We start from the raw sequence: 20,501 nt of genomic DNA on the forward strand, positions 1-20,501 counted from the left end.
GGAAGCTGGTGAAGGCCACTCCACATAGGGAAATACACTTCAGAAGCCAGATAAGCCACAGGGTGGCAGCCCCTTCATCATCATTGACTCTAGTCCATATTGAGTGCCCCTCCCACCTTAATGCCTCCCATTCCACAACGTGAAATGGACTTCTATGTTTGATTCACACAGTAAAGTACTAATTCGAAGACCGTCTTTGATTATTTGCTCACTGTTTTGTAGGTGCATTTGTTATCTCCCCCACCTGGACAATAATCCCATGGTAGCAAAGACTACATCTCATACTTTTCATACTTCCCTTGCAAGGGGTGCTAAGGACAAGCAGGGCACACAGGAGGCTCATAGTAAGGACTGACAGGCACAGAGCAGCTTGGCTGGGTACCATAGGAAGCAGATGAGGCAGGCATGATTCATGTCCTCTAGGACACTGTGGAAATGAGCACCATTCTACCAGCAGGCTGGCAGGGTAAGTGCAGCATACACCAGTCAACTGTGTGCTCTGTGACTCCATCCTCTGCCACTCTCCCAGCCAAACCTGCTACTCTCCCTGCCTAGGAGTGGCCCCTGCTCGCCCTCACCACTGGCCCTAGCAGCATTCTAGGCCTGAATCTCAGGCTAAGTACTTCAACGACCTCCACCTAAGAGGATGACCTAAAATGTGCTCAACTACCCAGGAAAAGCTTAGGAAAGGATAGACATCTTGAGCTTGGGGTGCCTGGTCCTGGGCTTACCTCCTTGAAGGAGGAAGGAAGCTCTCTTTGGGCCAGGGCAGGTAACCATGGGTTCCATCGCGTGTATTCAAACATGTGATGAGGAAGGCTAGAAATACAGAAGCAGGGGCTAAAAGGCATTAAAGAACAGAGCTGAAATGAGTAATAGCCTGGCAGGCAGCACGCACAGTGGCCTCCCTGCATCCCCAGCCTCTCACTTGCAGAGGAAACTTCTGCATTTCCACAAGACTGCCAGTTTCCTCTCTGTGGTCTAATTTTAACCACCTTGTCGTTACAGTGTGTGTCAGCCACCTGACCCCCCTATGACCTCTGACCTTATGCCCCAGCTACTGCTTGCACTATGGAGAATTATGTAATGGGTCCAGGACTTTCCTTTTTGGTGTGAGACTGCTACCACTGAATGGAGAGGAGGTGGGGGGTTAAGGAATGAGACGAGGACAGAGAAAATGCTTGCCACGGTCCTTGGCATCACCTGGGTGGTGAGACGTATGCTGGCACTCCTGCCCAGCATGCAGCAGAAATCTGCCCGGAACAAGAGAGTGTGCCCATGGCTATGTGTGGACAGGCAGGCAGGAGAATTCCTGATAAGAGCATGGGCTGGGTGGCATGCTGAATGGTTCAGGAAGAAAGTGTGATTCCTGGCCAAGAGGGAGAAAGGCCACATGTGTGGACGTGGGACTCCTGCAGATGGGGATTTCCAGGGCACAGCGGGACCCAGGGATGCAGACATCCTGAGCCTGCCTACGGCACATCCTTAGAGGATCAGTGGGAATTGTCATTCACATGGACACAAAAGCAAAAAGGAGTGCCCCAGCCCCCACTTTCATTTTCACCTGTTTAGAAGGCACCTGGTTTCCTTGGGGATTTTGTTTGCTTTGGTCATTAGTCCCTCCCCTAGGGCAAGAGCACTCCTGGCTGATTCTCAAAAGGGCTTTGATCCAGTGGGATCTCTGAGCAGGTGCTAAGAGGCCTGAAAAGAATTCTACCAGCTTGCAGAGAGAAAAGTCACCCAGTTGTTTGGAAGAGTGTCCTCTCTCCTTTGTAATCCAACTAGCAGGGAGAACAGCCAAGGTTGTAGTCTCCTTAGGTTTCCAAAGTGCACTGTGGGAGTGAGAAACGGGTTCTAGCTACTTAGTAGATGGGGGAACTGAGAGGGAAAAAGTCTAGGGCTTGCTCAGGGGCACAGGGAAACCTCCTGTCTCCAGCCTGCTGGCCTGTCTGCTACAGCATTCTGCTTTATGGTAGGAGAAATGAGCCCAGCAGGGTGAGGACCACACTTCTCTTGACCCTGGAGTTCTACAGGAGGCTTTTAGGAATATTCTTCTATAAACAAAGCCTCCAGCACTTGGGTTGAGGGAAAAAGAACATTTAAATATGGTTAATAAGGGACATCATAATGAAAGAAGCCCTTCAAACCACTCACAAAGAGCCAACTCCGAGATGATCTTTGGCCAACGAGGACTTCCTGGTAGGAGAGGGGTTAAAGCTAGGCTCCCCGCTTGGAGAGGAAGGAGTCCAGATGAAGTCTATGACATAATCCCCACAACAGCTCTGTTCATGAGTACATTTTTCCATTCTATATCAATGAAAAACAGAGAATGTAAGTGGTATGTACATTGTAGCTCTGGGCAAACTCTAGATTCTCTAGAGGAGAAAGAGCTGGGCAGGAGAGGTCCCCATTCTAATGGCTGTTAACAGGCTGGGCTGGACTGGGGCTAGACATGGGTAAAAAGGCCTCTGGCCAGGAAATACCCAGGGGAACCTGAGACCCCACATCTTCTCAGTGGCAGTCATGGCCCTTCTGGAGGGAGGCTCACTGCGTAGGAGATTATCAGGAACTCCAAAGTGAATGGACAAAATGTCTCACACAAATCATTCCAGTCAGCTTTGAAAAGAAAATTGAGGCTGTAGGTCTGGGAAGGGGTGAAAGAAAGGCACTCAGAGAAAGCCCCTTTCCTTTCCCCTGAAGACCATTTCAGGCAGCGTGCCCGCCAGTGGGAACTGAAACCTCTAGCTTCAGGGCTCCACTTATCACCCGGATCAGGTCCACACGCAAAGAACCAAGCAGAAAGGAAAACTGAAAGTGAGATGTGGCAAGGCGATACAGGAGCCTGTCCTGTCCCAGGCTCAGTTCCTTCGACAGAGATAATGTAAGCATGCACGGGGTAAGCAAAGGCTGGAGCTAAGCGGAAGGTTAGGTCTTGAGGAAAGCAGAAAGAAGGTTGAGAGAAGAGGGAAGGCAGATTGGGTTACTGGTCTGGGGTATCTGAGCTGGGGCGGTGGGTGAGCAAAGAATGGAGTTCTCTGAAAACTCCACAGCCATTCAGCAGGGGACAAGCCTAGCCTGGGCAGAGATGCCCAGGAAGGAACAGAAAAAAGAGATCTAAGCTGTCTTATGGAAGATAGGGGAGGGTGAGAGAGAGAAAAGGAACTGAGCACCAGGCACCACAGACTGATGTACTCTGAGTTGCAAGACTTAACACCTCAGAGCAGCCATGGGGAAGGGAGAAAACCCCCAATCTAGCCAGGGAACAGGAGGAGGGGTCAGAGAGCTGAATCAGGCCTCTGGATGCAAGCTCTAGGAAATGAGGGGCTCACTCCATTTTTATTTTTTCTCCAAATAGGCCTACTGGAAGGCACAGGCACTATAGCGGCTGGTTAGATTTTGCAAAATTTCTTTTTCTGAACTTTTGGTTTAGGGGAATCAGAATTCAAACTTGCATTATCAGCCAGTTCTATTTTTTCTGGTCTTAAAAAGTCCTGCTTGCTACTGTTCCTCTGGTTAGAGAGAAAAATCACACGGGTTTTCCCCTACAAACTCAAGTTTACAGGTTGTTTTTCTTGTTTCGCTAAATGGAGCCAATTATTCTCACATTTGTTGAAACCTTCAATCAAACTTTATAGCTTGTTAATTTTACAGAATGTCCTTAGAGCAAATAAGATGCAGACAGGAAAGTGAAGTCTTGCTGAGATTATAAAGAAATCTTAAAATAGCCTACAAATCTACCACCAAGGCTGGTAAAATACAGGCTGCTTGGCTGGCTTCTGAGGTCAATTAGCAATGGGTTAATTATCATCTTTAATGAGCCAAGCCTACAGGATTGGCTACAAGAAACTGAACTCAGACTAAAGTGTTTTTACAAACTGGAAGCCTCCAGTAATGCACGACTCACTCTCACAGGAGACTGGAGGATGGGTAGGACAATTCTGTAGCGGCCAAGGGTGGGTCAACCTGAGAAGAGGTCTGCCAATGAAAGTTCAGACACAGGGAATCCTTGGGAGCTGGGAAGACAGAGGAAATGGTTCATTCACATTCCTAGGGGGAGTGGCTTCCAGGCAGGGAGCAGACTCCAGAGGCAGGAGGGAAGCTGGCCACAAGGATGCACAATCACTCTGAAGACAGAGGCAGTAGCTTACGATGGAGAGACAGACATTTGCAGCCTATCTGAATAAGAACAAATTGGTATTGGATTGAGAGAGAGGGTGATGGGCCAGAGGGGAGAGAAAGGAAGAACCTGTGCAGGCACTGAACGACAGAGGGGACAGAGGGAGAAAAAGCATGGGTCCTTGTGCCAGATACATATCCTGACAACCCCTGGGCATATGGTCCAAGGGGATCACCTCAGTCAGCGTTTCACTCTCTCCCTAGCCCTGCTGCAGCAGGGCCTCATTTCTACACAAGGCAGCTAAGCATAGGCTTTTCCCTCGGTCACTTTTGATCCCAGTGTCCAGACGCAGCCTTCCCTAGTCCTATGGTTGGTCTGTGCTAGCTGAGGGGTCAGTGGGTCACAAGATGAAATGCTAACATCACTGGCCAACCCACAGCAGCCACACCATTCCAGGTGTCCGGTCCAAACAGCTGTGTTTTCTTCTTAGCGGAGGCAACGTGGGCCGTCACCAATCAGCTGGCAAAGCACAGACGCCTGTTCAGAGTGGTATGGTAGCCTGTTCCCCCCACCCACATCCACTGTGTGTGCATGTGTGGGCGGTGGCCTTAAATCTTCTAGAGGGGTAGGTGGGAACTGGCAAAGGGTTCAGTGGGAAGACTTGGGTGGGGGTGGGAGTGGAGAGGCTATTCCAATAGTTTCATTGAAGATTCCAAAAGGTACATGTACTTGGCTACTGAGAGGGAGATTATGTTCACACTTCACACTGGAGGGAGAGTCGGGAGAAAAGAGGAGTTGAGGCGCATACACTGGCAGTGAGAAGGTAAGTACGGTAGGAAAAACAGGTCCATTCTGGGAAGAGGCAAGTTGAAGCAACATAGGGGGTTGGTCAAGAGCTTGGGCTTTATAGTCAGAGAAATCTGAATTCAAGTCTTAACTGTCACTTCCTAGCTGTGTGTCCTTAGACAAATTACTTAACATCTCTGAGACTCTGCTCAAGTTGTTTGTGGGGTTTAAAAGAGATAATGCATATCAATGCAATGCAATGCAAATATTTAGCAAGGTGCCTGGGCCCAGAGACCGCTCAATAAATGAGGTGCTGTTATTTTTTCTTTTTTTTTAAGGAAGATTAGCCCTGAGCTAACATCTGCCGCCAATCCTCCTCTTTTTGCTGAGGAAGACTGGTCCTGAGCTAACATCCGTACCCATCTTCTTCTACTTAAGACGTGGGACACTTACCACAGCATGGCTTACCAAGAGGTGCCACGTCTGCATCCGGGATCTGAACCGGCGAACCCTGGGCCACCGAAGTGGAACGTGCGAACTTAACTGCTGCGCCACTGGACTGGCCCCTGTTATTTTTTTTTCTTCCTTGCTGCCTCACTCTGCTCAGAGGTGGGAGGGGTACTCTGCCCAACATCACTGAGATGTGTGGAAGCCAGACTCAGAGGTAAGGAAGGAAGCATGGGGCTGGCACACAGCCTAGGGCTGAGGGGAGAGGCCCTGGAATGCTCACCTGGCTGTTGAAACTGCTGAAATATTTTGTTCAGAGCTAAGGTGCTGGATCCAGGCTGCTGCGCAGACCACTTGGTGGAAGGAAGGCCCAGCCTCTCTCCAGCTGTTCCCCTTTCTATTCTCCAAAAAGATTCCTGGACTTAACCATAGGCATGCATTCTACAGGATTTTAGAGAGGCCCCAAGGGCCTGGGCTTTAGGACAGGCATGCCACTAATGCACATATCAGAAATAAAATCTTGTAGTAAACATCATAATTGCCTTGCCCGTCTGGTCTTTTCATATTAGGGTGTGGGTAGTGGGTTTGCCTTTGTTAGTGGTATCCTCCTTAAACAAGACCCAGCTGGATCCTTGCTCCAGGTCTCTCAATACAAGAGAAATGATGAAAAAATCCCCAATGTGGCATTTTCTACCTACCTGAATTTCTTGAGCTTGGAATTCTGAACAAAGCCAGATAGGAGTCTGGGCTTTCCTGGGCAGAGCACAGCTTGCTCTTCTTGAACTGTTCCCTTATGGAAAGAATTCTCTTCTAGAGCTCTGAGCTCCAGCTGCACGAGCAAGGTGCATTCTCAACAGTGAGTGTGTCGCAAAGAGCAAACTATAGGCAGCAGTAGCTCGGGCTGCAGTCCAATCTGCTTCCCCTGCAGAGTGCTCTGAAAGCAGCCACCCACATTGGCAGGAGTTAGGGGCGGATACTGGCACTGCCAACACAAGCCTTTCAGGTCTAGCTGGCTTCAGCTGGTCTGAAACCTGGAACACAGGCGCTGGGGCCCTCACTTACTGAACCAGCAGGGGAGGCTACAAGCTCAGCCCCTGGGGATGAAAGTCCTCGAGTCTGTCTCAGTCTGCAAATATCCACACGCAGTCTGCTTCTACACTGCCAGTTAGTTCTGGGTCAGGAGCACTGTATCTCGGGCTCTAGTCACTCTGAGCCACATTATTACTTGCTTTCTAGACAGCTAGAGTCAGGAGGCCACCCCTTAGGTTTGTGTTCAGTCTCCTTCACCAAATTTGTTTCCAGTTTTATTTATTTTGTGTGTGTGGGGGGAGTGCCCTTTCTGAGACATCTGCAACATTCAACATATTTAGTCAACATTCAATTCAACAAATATTTACTAAGTGCCTACTGTGTGCACTAGGTACTATTCTAGACCCTGGGGATTCCATAGAGAACAAAGCAAAGTCCCTGCTCCGGGGGTGGGGTTGGGGTAGGTCACATTCAGATCAGGTACACCAAAGACTCCCTGTATCAAGAGAGAAATAAATTCTCCCCCCTCCTCCCACATTACCTACAGCACTCAGGAGGGCAGAATTCTCATTCCTTTTCCCTCAAGGGAGGAGGAAGAGGCAGCCCAAGGAGAAGAAAAGCTCCTTGTAGAGACCCGTCACGCTGCTCCTTTATCCCTTTTAGACTGAGGGTCCTGAGGAAGTCAGGGCAGAGAATTCCCTTGGGCTCAGCCTTGCTATGAGATGAAACCCCAATCTCTCTCAATGTTTTCCATTATCTGTGTAAATCCTCTCCCACTCACCCCTCCCCACTGTATTATCTCCACTCTCACTTCTTGCTATTATTCCCTAATCCTCAACTCCAGACCCCAGGCAACCCTGTTCCATACTCCCCTGAATGCCATTTGCTCCCTCTCACATCTCTGAAACTTTACAGATTATTCCCCCAACCTACAGTGACTTTACCTTTATGCAATCAACTCATTCCCTCAACTTCCTTTAAGTTTAATAAAGTCTTTCTTTTCAAGAAGACTTTGACCAGCCTGCTAGCCTACTGTCCATAAATTCTTCCTAAGGCCCTACTATGTGACAGGGACTATGTTAGACATCCTGGACACAAAAGAGAGAACAAGACAGATGCAGTCCTTGACTTCACAGAACTTTCAGTCCAGGGAGGGATTCCCTAGTAACCTGACACTAACCTTTTCTACGTCCACAGTTGCCCTTTATCACCTATGGGTTAGGCCTATCCATCCTTCATCTCTGACCTCCTTAGCAGCCCTCAACATCTGTGTAACTTACATGACACAAAGTGGGTTACTGATCATTTAGAGCCACACTAGAACACCCTCTAGATCATCTCCCAGTGATCCAACTCTTTCTTGAATATTTCAGTTGGAGAGGATTTAAGATCATGGGGAAGCTTTTGAAAGCATCATTACCTAATGTTTAAGAAACATATAAGTAATTTTCATTATTACCTACTTAACAGATTTTTTTTTCCTGTTAACTTTCAGTCCTGCCCATGCTCTATGAGAGGTCTCTTACTGTTTTGAATCTACAAGGGAGTTCATTTCCTACTAGTAAAGCCATTCCATGTTTGGACTTCTAATTGGTAGAAATAAATGCTAACGCTTTTAAGGCCAAATCTGCCTCCCAGTGCTTCTAATTCTGTTCTCTGTTCACATAAAAAACTCTAATTCTGCTTCTACCTGACTGGCCTCAAATTATTTGAGGTCTGCTGCGTTATACCTTCTCTGGGTTAAACAGTCCCACTTCCTTCAACTGTCCCTCACTTCAACGTCTCCTCAACATCCTGCTTATTCTAAGACTTTCACTAAGACTAATGTGTCTCCTAGAGTGAGTGCCCACACGTGACCTGGCAGCAGAGAACAGGGCAGAACATCTCTTCCTTGTTCCGTTCTGGATACCTCAATTCTATGAAGAGGCCAAAATAGCATTACTTTTCTTGTTTACCACCTTGCACTAATGACACACTGTGAGCTTTTAATCAATAAATCCCCAAACTGTTTTCACGTATGTGGCTAAATAATATCTTGCCCCCTGAGAGTAAGCCCTCTACTCATTATAGCCTTTTATAACATTCCTTCACTGAGGTCTCTCTGCTCTGTAAGAAACCATATTATTTAGTACTGTGCTTCATGCTGCTTGCTACATGCAGCTGACTTAATGGACAAGGTAAGATTTTATATTTATTATTTGATTTCATCTTGTTATTTACTTCTTTCATTGTAGCCTCTCATAAAGTTCTCTTTGGATCCTAAATTTGTCATCTGAGAATGTATTCCCTCTCAAGTTCAAGACATCTGTAAATCTGATCTGTTGATTTGTTTACGCTTCTCAGTATCTTTCTCCCATTATTCTGTCCTGTTTTCTCCAAGTAAGATTCTTGAGGGTAGGCGGGGTGTGTGTGTGTGTGTGTGTATTTAAAGAAAAATCTATCTGCAGCATCTAACATACACTATGGGTACTGGGACAACATGGATGACTGAATATAGGAGGAGACGGCAGCCTCAGGACCTTAGGACAATTCCAGAGGACATCATGATCATGGAGAGGGGGCTAGCTACACTGTATACTATGTGAATCATGCTCCTGGTGTTAAGCAACACAGACACCCTGGACAGACTCAGAGATGCTACTTTCTGCTTCGGGTGGTGTTTCCCATGGAGGTTTGGGCTCAAGAAGGGATAGGTAGGTGCCCTCTTTTGACAGGCCTCCAAAAGAGTTTCTAGTTTGAAATAAGATATCACAAGTTCTGGGCACGTCTCACCTTTGCCTTAACTGGAGGTTGTTACCCTAGGGCAAGGTACAAAACACCTCAGTAACAGGTGAGACTTACTCTTCAAATCACTAATGCCATGCTCTGAGAAAAAATTACAACTATATCTTGAGAATCCAAAACAGCAAATTAAAAATAGGGTATACAGGGGCTGGCCCTGTGGCCGAGTGGTTAAGTTCGCACACTCTGCTTCAGCAGGCCCAGGGTTTTCCCGGTTCGGATCCTGGGCATGGACCTAGCACTGCTCATCAAGCCATGCTGAGGCGGCGTCCCAGATGGCACAACCAGAAGGACCTATAACTAGAATATACGACTATGCGGGGGGGAGGGGGAAAAGGAGGGGGAGGAGGAAGAAGAGGAAGAAGAAGAGGAAGAGGAGGAAGAAGAAGAAAGACAATTGGCAACAGATGTTAGCTTAGATGCTCATCTTTAAAAAAAATATATGGTATACAGAAATTCTCGGAGATTAAGGCTGAGATAGGGTGCCACTTTAAGTTGCATTTTCAGGTCCTACACCTAGAGTGCTGAATCTCAAAGGTAGCAACGCCTCACAGATGGAAACAACACAAACTTTGTTAATTAAAGCTAACTAAAGTCTGTCCATAGTTTGAGACAAGGCATAAATAAAGTAAATGCCCAACATAGAAGAAACTCAGTAAGTATTAGTTCTCTTTTCTTCACCTCTCAACACTAAAAAGCATTTTTTAAAACTACCTACATCAGAATCACACAGTGAGCTTGTTAAAAATGTAGATTCCTGGACTCCACTTTGGACTAAATGAATTAGTATTTCTGGGGATAGGGCCTTGGAATGTGCACTTTTTTTTTCTTCTTCTCCCTAAAGTCCCCCAGCACATAGCTGTATATTCTAGTTGCAGGTTCTTTTAGTTGAGCTATGTGGGATGCCATCTCAGCATGGCTTGATGAGCGGTGCTAGGTCCATGCCCAGGATCCGAACCAGTGAAACCCTGGGCCACCGAAGCAGAGTGTGAGAACTTAACCACTTGGCCACTTTGGGCTGGCCCCCAAAACGTGCACTTTAAATAAGTGTTCCAGGTACTTACGAATGCTGAAATTTGAGAATCACTGCTTAAAGGCTGGAAGGCTAGGTGAAGGTGATCACAATTTTAGTCCATTCTTCAAAATGCAACTCTACTTTAGCTAAGGTACAAAAATACTACCTTACACTTTTCATGGCACTTTTAGGATCTAGAAAATCCTCAGTACCTTATGAAGCAGCTACTATTACATTCAGATAATGATAACAGAGATGAGGAAACTGAAACTCAAGTAAGTTAAACAAGATCTGACGCCAGATGCAATGACTTCTGAGTCTAACGTTCTTGCCACCTCACCAGAGCTGCAGCCTGGGAGAGCACCACTGGGCCTTCTAAAGCATAAGAAACCCTGCTGTGTGCTTCACTCACCCTTGACAGCTATGAATAACATTTAGTGAATGGCGGCTACATGCCAGGTACCGTGCCAAATGTTCTACATGCACCAACTCATCTAATCCCCATAACAAACCCATGGAGTGGGGATTGTCCTTATCTCAATTTTACAGATGAGGAAATTAAGGCACAGTGGAGTTAAGTAACTTGCTCAAGATTATGCGGCCAATAAGTTGAGGAGCTGGAGTGTGTCTCTGCTCCTTATCTGTGTTTCAACTGCCCACAGCTCTCAGTGGACCCAGACCATCTACCTGTGCTTTGGGAAGAAACTTTCACAATCCCCAGAAGGGGTAAGAGCTCATCTAGTACAGAAATTCAAAGGTGGGCAGTCTCTTGTTGCTGATTTCATGAAGAATGAACTCCCTCTTGGCGGGGTGGACTTCTCCTGGGCAGCTGATATGCCACAGGTCTGGGGAAAGCAGGGTCTAGAGGAAAGTTCACTTCACGTTCTCCTAATTTGGGCAAGTTACTAAACCTTGTTTGCAAAATGCAGATGATTCTGAAGGTCTCTTTCCATTCTTAAAGGTTTCTATGATTCTGGGCAGTCATCTTGGAAAGGAGGAGAGGAAAGACAGTTTTGCCACTGACCTTGATGCTGGAGCTCAGCTCTGTCACAGGGGACAGTGCCAAGAGCTGTACTTGGCCTTCTGGGAAGGGTTGACCATTCAGAATCTGAACTGACAGCGAGGGGCTGGAGATAATTCTTGATGGAAAAAGGTGGTATAGGTTCTTCTCATGTGATAAGCCACTCAGGAAGACTTGGAGGGTTTTATGGAATCATTAGCACAGAGCTCCCCTCTGGCCACAGAGCAGAGGAAGAAACAGCAGGCCAGTTTATAAAGCTCCAGAGCGGAAAATTTCTGTTGGTGTCCAAACTAAGTTTTGGCTTTCTGTGAAGTTTGGAAAGACTTATACTGATGTTTTAATCACCTGTTTAGTGTTCTGAAGACTCTTGTCAGCGGCCTCAGTGAGCTTGCTCCAGCAGGCAGTGGGGAGCAGCTGGCTCATGGACCGTGCTTTTTTTGTGAGCAGTTTCTTTCCCATGGCCACCGCTGATACCCTGTAGCTCCCTCCAGGCCACTTGGAGGGTACAAGCCAAACCTGTGAATCCCATAGGAGACTGAGGACAAGCTTTCTGGCTAACTTCTTAGCAGATCCAAAGCCAGGAAGGGCCCTTTAAGAAAAGCCAAGGTGTAAAGAGGTAAGGAATGGTCTCTGGAGATCAGTCTGCCGAAAACACCTCTGTGGTGGCACAGAGGAAACAGGCTTGCCTTCTAGGAGAACCACCATCTAGACATTCTAAAGCCCTTGGGTAGTGATCACAAAAAATGTCCTCACAAGTGAAAAAGAATACTCAACAAACTCAAGGCAGGGCATATTCCAGAAACAAAAACTCATGAGCATGCAAGAAGCCCATTAAGGAGATTCAGAGTAGGGGCAAGTAGAACAAGTCAGCGTTGTACTTCCTCTGCAGTTTTCACTGGTCACAGCTTCTCAGTGGCTGAAATATCCCATTTTACTGGGAAAGCTCTGGTGGAGATGAAGGGGTGACTGATGGTTGCTAGGCATTATGTTATTTCATTTGATTATCACAGTAATCCTGTGAGATAGAAAGAGGAAGAGGAAATTCAAGCTCAGAGGAAACAAACTTCTAGTAAGTGGTGAAGCAGGGATTTGAACCCAGATTTGTCTCACTCCAAAGTCTGTGCTCAGTCCCTTAGACTTTGGTAGCCTCTTAGGAAGGTGATGGTACTTTTGGAGAAAGGGATCTACTTCAAGTTCGCTAAAGGTCACCCTCCTCCCCCAGCAGCAGCCCAAAAGCCTGCCCCGAGGGCAAAATATACAGTTCTGATGAATTTGCATTTAGATGAACACAAACCAAATGGGTGCTTGGCTAAGCTACAGGCAAGAACAGAGATACTGAAATTAAAAATTTCTCAGAGTACCTGCCCTAAGAGGAGTTCTATCAATCTAATTCATTTCATTTCCCTGGACACAGTATGGGCAAGACCTCAGCTGATGGGTTGAAGAGCTGAATGACTATGGAAACTAGTCACCGCTGGATGCCAAATTAAGACCTATATATATATATATATATATATATATAAGTGTCCCCAGAAAGTTCTCCACATTGTGCAGCCTTGAACTCTGGATGTACTGTAAAGAGGAAAGTCCATCACAGAGCATGGGGACCAGACAAAGGAAATCAAAGCTCCCTCTTTCCACCTGGTGCCCAAGGCTCCACAAATCCATCAATTCAAGAAACTTTTACTGTGCAAGCACAGGGTGTATTGTTCATCTGACAACTCTTCATCTTGGAGCAAGATATGAAGGAGGAGAAGAAAAAGAACAGTTTACTCCTCAGTAGAAAGGCTGAGCTTAGGGAGGAGATGCTGATTTCTGACTGAGTTCTCAGAGACCACTTTCCTGACACAGAATTTTCTTTCCTTCTTTTCTTTGTTCTTTCCAGGGGAAGCTTCTTCAACTGTATGCTCTCTCTGGCTGAGAGCTAACTTCCCTTTGTCTGACCAGACCACTTCACACATGCCATTGTTCCCTGTCCTGTTATGCCTGAGTTCAAGCAGCTAAGCTGCCAACATAGCTTTTTTAATGGGGGGGGGGGGGGTCTCTCAAGGGAACTCTGGTTACTGAGGGAAAAGAGACTTCTATAGTGGCAAATGGCATATACTGCCCTTCATCAGTGACCTAGAAGGAATCTATTTACAAAGGGTACAGGTAGAGAGGAAAGAGAGAGAAAGAAGGGAAAGAGAGGGAGACCGTGACCAGAGAGGTCTTAAGTCCCATAGGAATAACTGTGAGGACAAGGAAAAGGCCGTCTTGTCACGAGGGCAAAATTAACCAGACACGTCTGATTATGACAGAGGGAAGGAGGGTGCTGGAATAATGAATGGGGGGACAGAAGCTTACAGACCACTGCATACATGGGGGGGATGCAGCAGAAAAGTGTTCCAAAGTTGATGACAAGGCAGACAGGAAACTTACATGTCCTTGCTGACAGGAAAGAAAGAGTGAAATTCTGGTCTTCTCTCATCTGCAGGATTTCTAACAGGCATCTGAAGTTCACCCTCTTCCCAGGGATGTGCTGACAGCTGGGAATACTGCCCTTCAGGTCAGGCAGGGCAGGGATCTAGACCTCTCCAGGAGTTCACAAAGAGGTTCAGTAAGGACTCAAACCACGATCCAAAACACAAATGGGACTGCCATTTCCTGTTGGGTTTCCATGCTGTAAAAAAAGTAGGGGAGAAATGCCAACTACAAAGTGCTCTGTCTTCTGTGGAAAATGGAGTATGCAATGTATCCGGCTCCAGGTTCTGACTTGTAAATCTAAGTGAGAACTAGTTGCTAGCTGCGAGAGGATTATAGTGTTAAAGAGACATTCCACCACCCAACCTGCCAGCCTTTCTGCTCACTGTCCGTGGACTTCTAGGGAGCTGATGACAAAGTTGTCTTGGGCCTCTGTAAGAAGGGCAGCCATGGGCTTTGGCAGCTCCTTCTGGACCCCAGTTCACTGTCCTGTGTTCTTAAACAGCTCTGATGGAACAAGCCATCTGTGAGGGTTATTTAGCTTGGAACTGGAAGAGAGTGAGGATGTGGAAAAAATAAACTGAGCAGCCAAAGGATGGGGCCAGAGAGAGAGAGAGAGAAGGCAGGTGGCATGTTCATGGGACTATATGCCAGGGCCGAGTGTGGGGTGGGACTGCGGAAAGGAATGGTGTTGAAAGGATGCCAGCATTGGAAGTGCTGGAACGCCCAGGACAGCATGATTTTATTTCCGAAGTGGTGTTTTGCTATTATCCTTCAAGGGCCCACAAACCCTCACTTGAGAGCTTCCATTTTAGGAGAATCCTGGAATAATATAACTTTAAGCACACCTGCCTTGCCTTCTGAAAAACTACCTGAATCCTGCCTAATTTCCTCCTGGGCCTGAATTTAAGCCTAAAAAATACATCTAACAAGTTTTTTACATTCAAAGCCACAAGATAATAACAACAGCTGAAAGGGCAGAAAATGGAGATGGTGGAGGATCTGAGGGAATCCTTATAAACTACGGAAAACAGCAACAGAAACTGCAGGGTGATTTGGGAAGATATATGGGAATCTAGAGTAGGACTGGATTGTCACGGGTCATTTCTTTGGAGTCTTCTTAACTGTCCCCTCCACTCACTGTGAAGAACATATATATCGAGGAAGACTTCTATTTTTAAAATCTAGGCATCTTCACTTATCTCATCTGATCCTTATTGAAATCTTATGAAGGGACTATTGTCATCCCCATTTTACAGAGCGTAAACTCAAGCCCAGACAGAATAAATAACTTATATGGAGTTTTTTTATGACCAGCACAGAATATAATCAAGACTATAACTTGTATTTAGATCAGAGAGAGATATTTTTTCTGCAGGTCATTCTGGAAAAATGGCATCAGAGTTGATGGTATCTCATCTGATCCATTCCTGATCACCAAGCCTATGTAGTGTATGCTCACAGGATTTGAAAAAGAGATCAAAAGCTGCTGTTGGAATATATTTCTGATTCTTCACTTAATCCTTCCAAGTCATTAGACCAAGAAGAGGCTTAGAGACAGCAAGGCAGTAACTATGAATGCTGCTTACTCCACTTCTGAAGCACACACATAGAAAGACATGCAAACAATTATAAATTACTTTGAAGTATAGTTTCAGTGCTTCACACTGATAAGACAGGAAGAGACAAAATTTCTGTACCAGCCTGTAGTAGGGAAGCCTATGTACGGCCTAAACTTTCTTTAATTGACAACACAGAGTAAAAGCTGTCACTGAATTCTGTTATTTAGGCTAAAGCCACTCCTGCTGCTGACAAAGTGAAAAAGAAGTTCAATGAGAGCATCCCTTCCAGGAGGCAGTGAAGATATGGTGGCACCTTGGCTTTAAGTATCAGGTCAAACTGAAGTTACTTAGTAATGTGTCATTTAAACACATGGCACATGGTACAAAAAACAGACACTACAAAATGCTGGATTTTAAAAACAAAAATCTTCCCAACTCTGGTTTCTAGACCCTCTGTGTTCCTCAGCCCTATTGCCAGTTTCTGGTGTGTTCTTCAGAGATGTTTATGCATATGCCGCTACATATGATTAACAATGGGCTCTCCCTATACTTTATTTTTTTTGAGGAAAACTGGCCCTGGGCTAACATCCGTGCCCATCTTCCTCTACTTTATATGTGGGACACCTGTCACAGCATGGCTTGACAAGTGGTGTGTAGGTCTGCACCCGGGATCCGAACCGGCGAACCCCGCGGGCTGCAAACAGAACGTGCTGCACCACCGGGCTGGCCCCTCTCCATATACCTTTTATAAATATATTTATATAAATGGTGATACACTTTGCCTGCTTTTTTTTTTTAACTTAACAGTGTATCTTAGAGATCGTCAACATCATTTATGAAGCACATTTCACACCAAATGTTAAAGATCATCAACGATAAGGTTCTGGAACAGATCCAGAAAACCTAATGTGTTTATTGAAACAGAATTTCTCTGTGTTGGGAGGACTGAAAGACCTAGCCAAGGCAGCAAAGAAAAGCAGTAAGAGAAAAACTCTGTTCATCATCAAGTCCAACAAGACTGGGAGTGGTCAGCAACAAAAGACCCCCTCAACCCGGCAGGGTCTCAAATGACAAAAGGCTGGGCAAGAGGGACTGCACTTACATATCAAAAAAGAATGTGAAAAGTATCTGTACATGCTCCCGGTCTGGGTCTGTTGGCTGGCCAGAAAGAACTCCCACACCAGAGCAACTGACATCAAGAGGGTCTTCAACAAATTTGAAGGCCAGAAACAAACACTGCAACATTTTTTTACTGTGAAAATTAAGCTGTGTTAATTCCATCTCTATGTGTAACCCAGGTGTTATGGCAAGAGTCGCCTTGTACATGCGAAGGCTTAGGCACCGTCTGTAAGTGCCAGTCTCCCTGTCAGAGACCATATGCTACCAGAGAACAGAAAGCAGGATATCTGAGGTGTTTCAGGCTGCTCTCAGTCTGAGGTCCTACCAGGTAACAGTACCCTAATTCCAAGGGGCAGGGTGTAATTCTTCCCTCCCTAGACTGTACTTCCTGAAACATTTTAAGGTATTTCATTGAATTTATTCAATAAATATTTATTAAGCACCTGCTAGGTGTGGCAGGATTTATTCAAGGTACTAGGAACACAGCAGTCAATAAAACAATGTTCCTGCTGTCATGGAGCTTAACATTTCTTGTGAGACTGAGAAACAAATAAGCAAATAAATAGAGGGCAAGTAGTAGGAGGTACTATGAAAAAAATAAGGTAGGGAAAGAGGGACAGAGAGCAACAGGTTGGGGAGTGTATTGCTATTTTATGTAAGAAGGACAGGGAAAGGCTCCTGGATAAAGTGCCATTCGATCAGACTGAAGGGGTGAGCTGCAAAGCAGAGAGGGCTTTAGAAGGGGCTTCTTGGGTAGGTAACTGGAGCCAGGGAGGCCCTCCTCTCCTAGAAGGGCTTGCCAGCTATGCGGTACGAGGGAAGGAGAACACGCTCTTCTACTCCAGCCGGGTGAGAGGAGAGGCCTTCGAGCTTATTCAGCTTGCACACCCTCTATGCAGTTTCTGGATAGTTTCCATCACAGATGAGAGTTTTATGTTGAATTTTAAGTTGACCACAAATATTTAACTTCCCTGGACCACAAATGCAGTATCTTCTTTGTGGTTTAGCTGGCACCAAGTACATATTTACGAATCTCTATATGTCTGCTTGTTATTTAAATTTCTTATAGAAGTGCCAAGGTCGTTAGTTGTGATTTATCCCCTTCCACTCCATATTAGTGGGTCTGAACCCTGATCAGGCCTAATTCTTGGAGAAAGGAGATATCTTTACAACTGAAGCTTAGGGTCTTCCTAGGTAAATTTCCTATTACTGCTTTCCTCTTCAAAAAATATCACTAGAGGGTCTGTTCCAAGTTCTTGTATTTGAATTACAATGTAAAAATTAAAAATTTCTCTGTTTTTCCCACTAGAGAATAAAGAATAAAACTTACTAAATCTACATACTTTAGCCATATTAAAAAGCAAAACAAATAAAAAAAAAGCCAGGTATAATTAGCCCCAAACTTCTAAATGTGTACTCTTATTTACTTATCAATTCCTAAGAATTATAACCAACACTAGAATTTACAAAGAATATAGGAAGCAGTCCCTGCTCTGCAGCTGGGTCTTCAGTAAGCTAGCTTGAGAAAGGGTTCTGGCTCCACAAGGCACAAAATTCTGGGTCATCCCCGCAAGGGTCTGCTTCTCTTACCCAGCTGCCAAGAGAGCCATGTGGCATTTTTATCAAATAAAGGCATACAGGCAGATCATCTGAAACTCAGGAGTTTCAAAACAACCACTCCTACCCGATTCTGGATATCTGTCATTGTCTTCATCTTTCTCAGTGCAGGTTACTGAGTCTTTGTGCTATGGTTCTACTCATATTTAGGTGGAGGAGATACTAAGCTGCAGTGTTGAGACCCCAACACAGAAAGACTTAAGGGGCAGCTTCACGAATCACTGGACTGTTCCCTCCTGAGTTTTACAGGAGAGTAGCAGAGTTACTTGTTATGAAGTAACAAGTCACATACATATAAATCCATGCAGTACATTTTATTATTATTTTTTTAAGGAAGATTAGCCCTGAGCTAACTGCTGCCAATCCTCCTCTTTTTGCTGAGGAAGAGTGGCCCTGAACTAACATTCATGCCCATCTTCCTCTACTTTATATGTGGGATGCCTACCACAGCATGGCTTAGCCAAGTGGTGCCATGTCCACACCCAGGATCTGAATCAGCGAACCCCAGGCTGCCAAAGCAGAACATGCACACTTAACCTCTGTGCCACTGGGCCGGACCCAACAAGCACATTTTTATTTTTTAAATTTTTACTGAGTTAATGATAGGTTACAATCTTGTGAAATTTCAGTTGTACATTATTGTTTGTCAGTCGTGTTGTAGGTGCACCCCTTCACCCTTTGTGCTCACCCCTCACACCCCACCTTTCCCCTGGTAGCCACTAATCTGTTCTCTTTGTCTACATTTTTAAATCCCTCATATGAGTGGAGTCATACAGAGATTGTCCTTCTCTATCTGGCTTAGTTGACTTAACATAATTCCCTCAAGGTCCATCCATGTTGTTGTAACTGGGATGATTTTGTTCTTTTTTATGGCTGAGTAGTATTCCAATGTATATATATACCACATCTTCTTTATCCAATCATCTGTTGATGGGCACTTAGGTTGCTTCCACGTCTTGGCTATTGTAAATAATGCTGCAATGAACACTGGGATGCATGGGACTTTTGGAATTGCTGACTTCAAGCTCTTTGGATAGATTCCCAGTAGTGGGATAGCTGGATCGTATGGTAGTTCTATTTTTAACTTTTTGAGGAATCTCCATACTGTTTTCCATACTGGCTGCACCAGTTTGCATTCCCACCAGCAGTGTATGAGGGTTCCTTTTTCTCCACAACCTCTCCAACATTTGTTACTATTTGTTTTAGTTATTTTTGTCATTCTAATGGGTGTAAGGTGATATCTTAATGTAGTTTTGATTTGCATTTCCCTGATGCACAGCAATGATGAACATCTTTTCATGTGCCTATTGGCCATCCGTATATCTTCTTTGGAGAAATGTCTGTTCATGTCTCCTGCCCATTTTTTGATCCAGTGGTTTGATTTTTTGTTGTTGTGTGAGTTCTTTATATATTATGGATATTAAGCCTTTGTCGATGTATGACTTGCAAATATTTTTTCCCAGTTAGTGGGTTGTTTTTTTTTATTTCAATCCTGTTTTCCTTTGCCTTGAAGAAGCTCTTTAGTCTGATGAAGTCCCATTTGTTTATTCTTTCTATTGTTTCCCTTGTCTGAGAAGACATGGTGTCTGAAAAGATCCTTTTAATACTGATGTCAAAGAGTGTACTGCCTACATATTCTTCTAGAAGCCTTATGGTTTCAGGTCTTACCTTTAGGTCTTTGATCCATTTTGAGTTTATTTTGATGAATGGTGATAAAGAATGGTCAATTTTCATTCTTTTACATGTGGCTTTCCAGTTTTCCCAGCACTGTTTGTTGAAAAGACTTTCTTTTCTCCATTGTAGGCCCTCAGCTCCTTTGTCGAAGATTAGCTGTCCATAGATGTGTGGTTTTATTTCTGGGCTTTCAATTATGTTCCATTGATCTGTGCGCCTGTTTTTGTACCAGTACCATGCTGTTTTGATTACTGTAGCTTTGTAGTACAGTATGTTTTGAAGTCAGGGATTGTGATGACTCCAGCTTTGTTCTTTTTTCTCAGGATTGCTTTAGCAATTCGGGGTCTTTTGTTGCCCCATATGAATTTTAGGATTCTTTGTTCTATTTCTGTAAAGAATGTCATTGGGATTCTGACTGGGATGGCAGTGAATCTGTAGATTGCCCAATAAGCACATTTTAATAACAACGCTCACCTTAATAAAATGAACAATGACTTTCAAAGTATTCAATTTGAAAGGCTAGAACCTATTTTTTTTTTTTTTTTTTTGAGGAAAACTAGCCCTGAGCTAACACCATGCCCATCTTCCTCTACTTTATATGTGGGACGCCTACCACAGCATGGCATGCTAAGCAGTGCCATGTCCACACCCGGGATCCAAACTGGTGAATTCCAGGCCGCCGAAGTGGAACCTGCGTACTTAACTGCTGCACCACCGGGCAGGCCCCTAGAAACTAAATATTTTTTTTTAAAGACTGGCACCTAGGCTAACAACTGTTGCCAATCTTCCTTTTTTTTTTTAAAGATTGGCACCTGAGCTAACAACTGTTGCCAATCTTTTTTTTTTTTTTCCTGCTTTATTTCCCAACCCCCC

The 20,501-nt window shown here is 45.0% G+C and overlaps 1 protein-coding gene and 1 long non-coding RNA gene across 8 annotated transcripts in view; one reads left to right on the plus strand and one right to left on the minus strand.

Annotated features, from left to right (window-relative positions):
• The window catches only part of SMG6 (SMG6 nonsense mediated mRNA decay factor), a 212,796-nt gene that overhangs the window by 24,373 nt on the left and 167,922 nt on the right, over positions 1-20,501 (minus strand). The window contains exons 1-3 of one of the 7 annotated variants that reach the window (XM_008526317.2): positions 13,615-13,815; positions 2,155-2,307; positions 732-840 (exon numbers count right to left, since the gene is read on the minus strand). The exons of 4 other annotated variants lie outside the window; for them this stretch is intronic. In XM_008526317.2, coding sequence (XP_008524539.2) covers positions 732-840; positions 2,155-2,307; positions 13,615-13,685 — 333 coding nt within the window. In that variant the 5' untranslated portion in view covers positions 13,686-13,815. Of the gene's footprint in view, positions 1-731; positions 841-2,154; positions 2,308-13,614; positions 13,856-20,501 lie in introns of those variants that run through there. 2 more of the 7 variants (XM_070562921.1, XM_070562919.1) reach the window with 2 other exon arrangements.
• Positions 2,820-5,885, plus strand: LOC139074123 (uncharacterized). The gene is made up of 5 exons (XR_011523581.1): positions 2,820-2,896; positions 4,608-4,666; positions 4,837-4,940; positions 5,242-5,567; positions 5,668-5,885. It is a non-coding gene; the product is annotated as an uncharacterized lncRNA (long non-coding RNA).

This window comes from Equus przewalskii, chromosome 10 (assembly GCF_037783145.1).
Source record: "Equus przewalskii isolate Varuska chromosome 10, EquPr2, whole genome shotgun sequence".
NCBI classification, from domain to species: domain Eukaryota; kingdom Metazoa; phylum Chordata; class Mammalia; order Perissodactyla; family Equidae; genus Equus; species Equus przewalskii.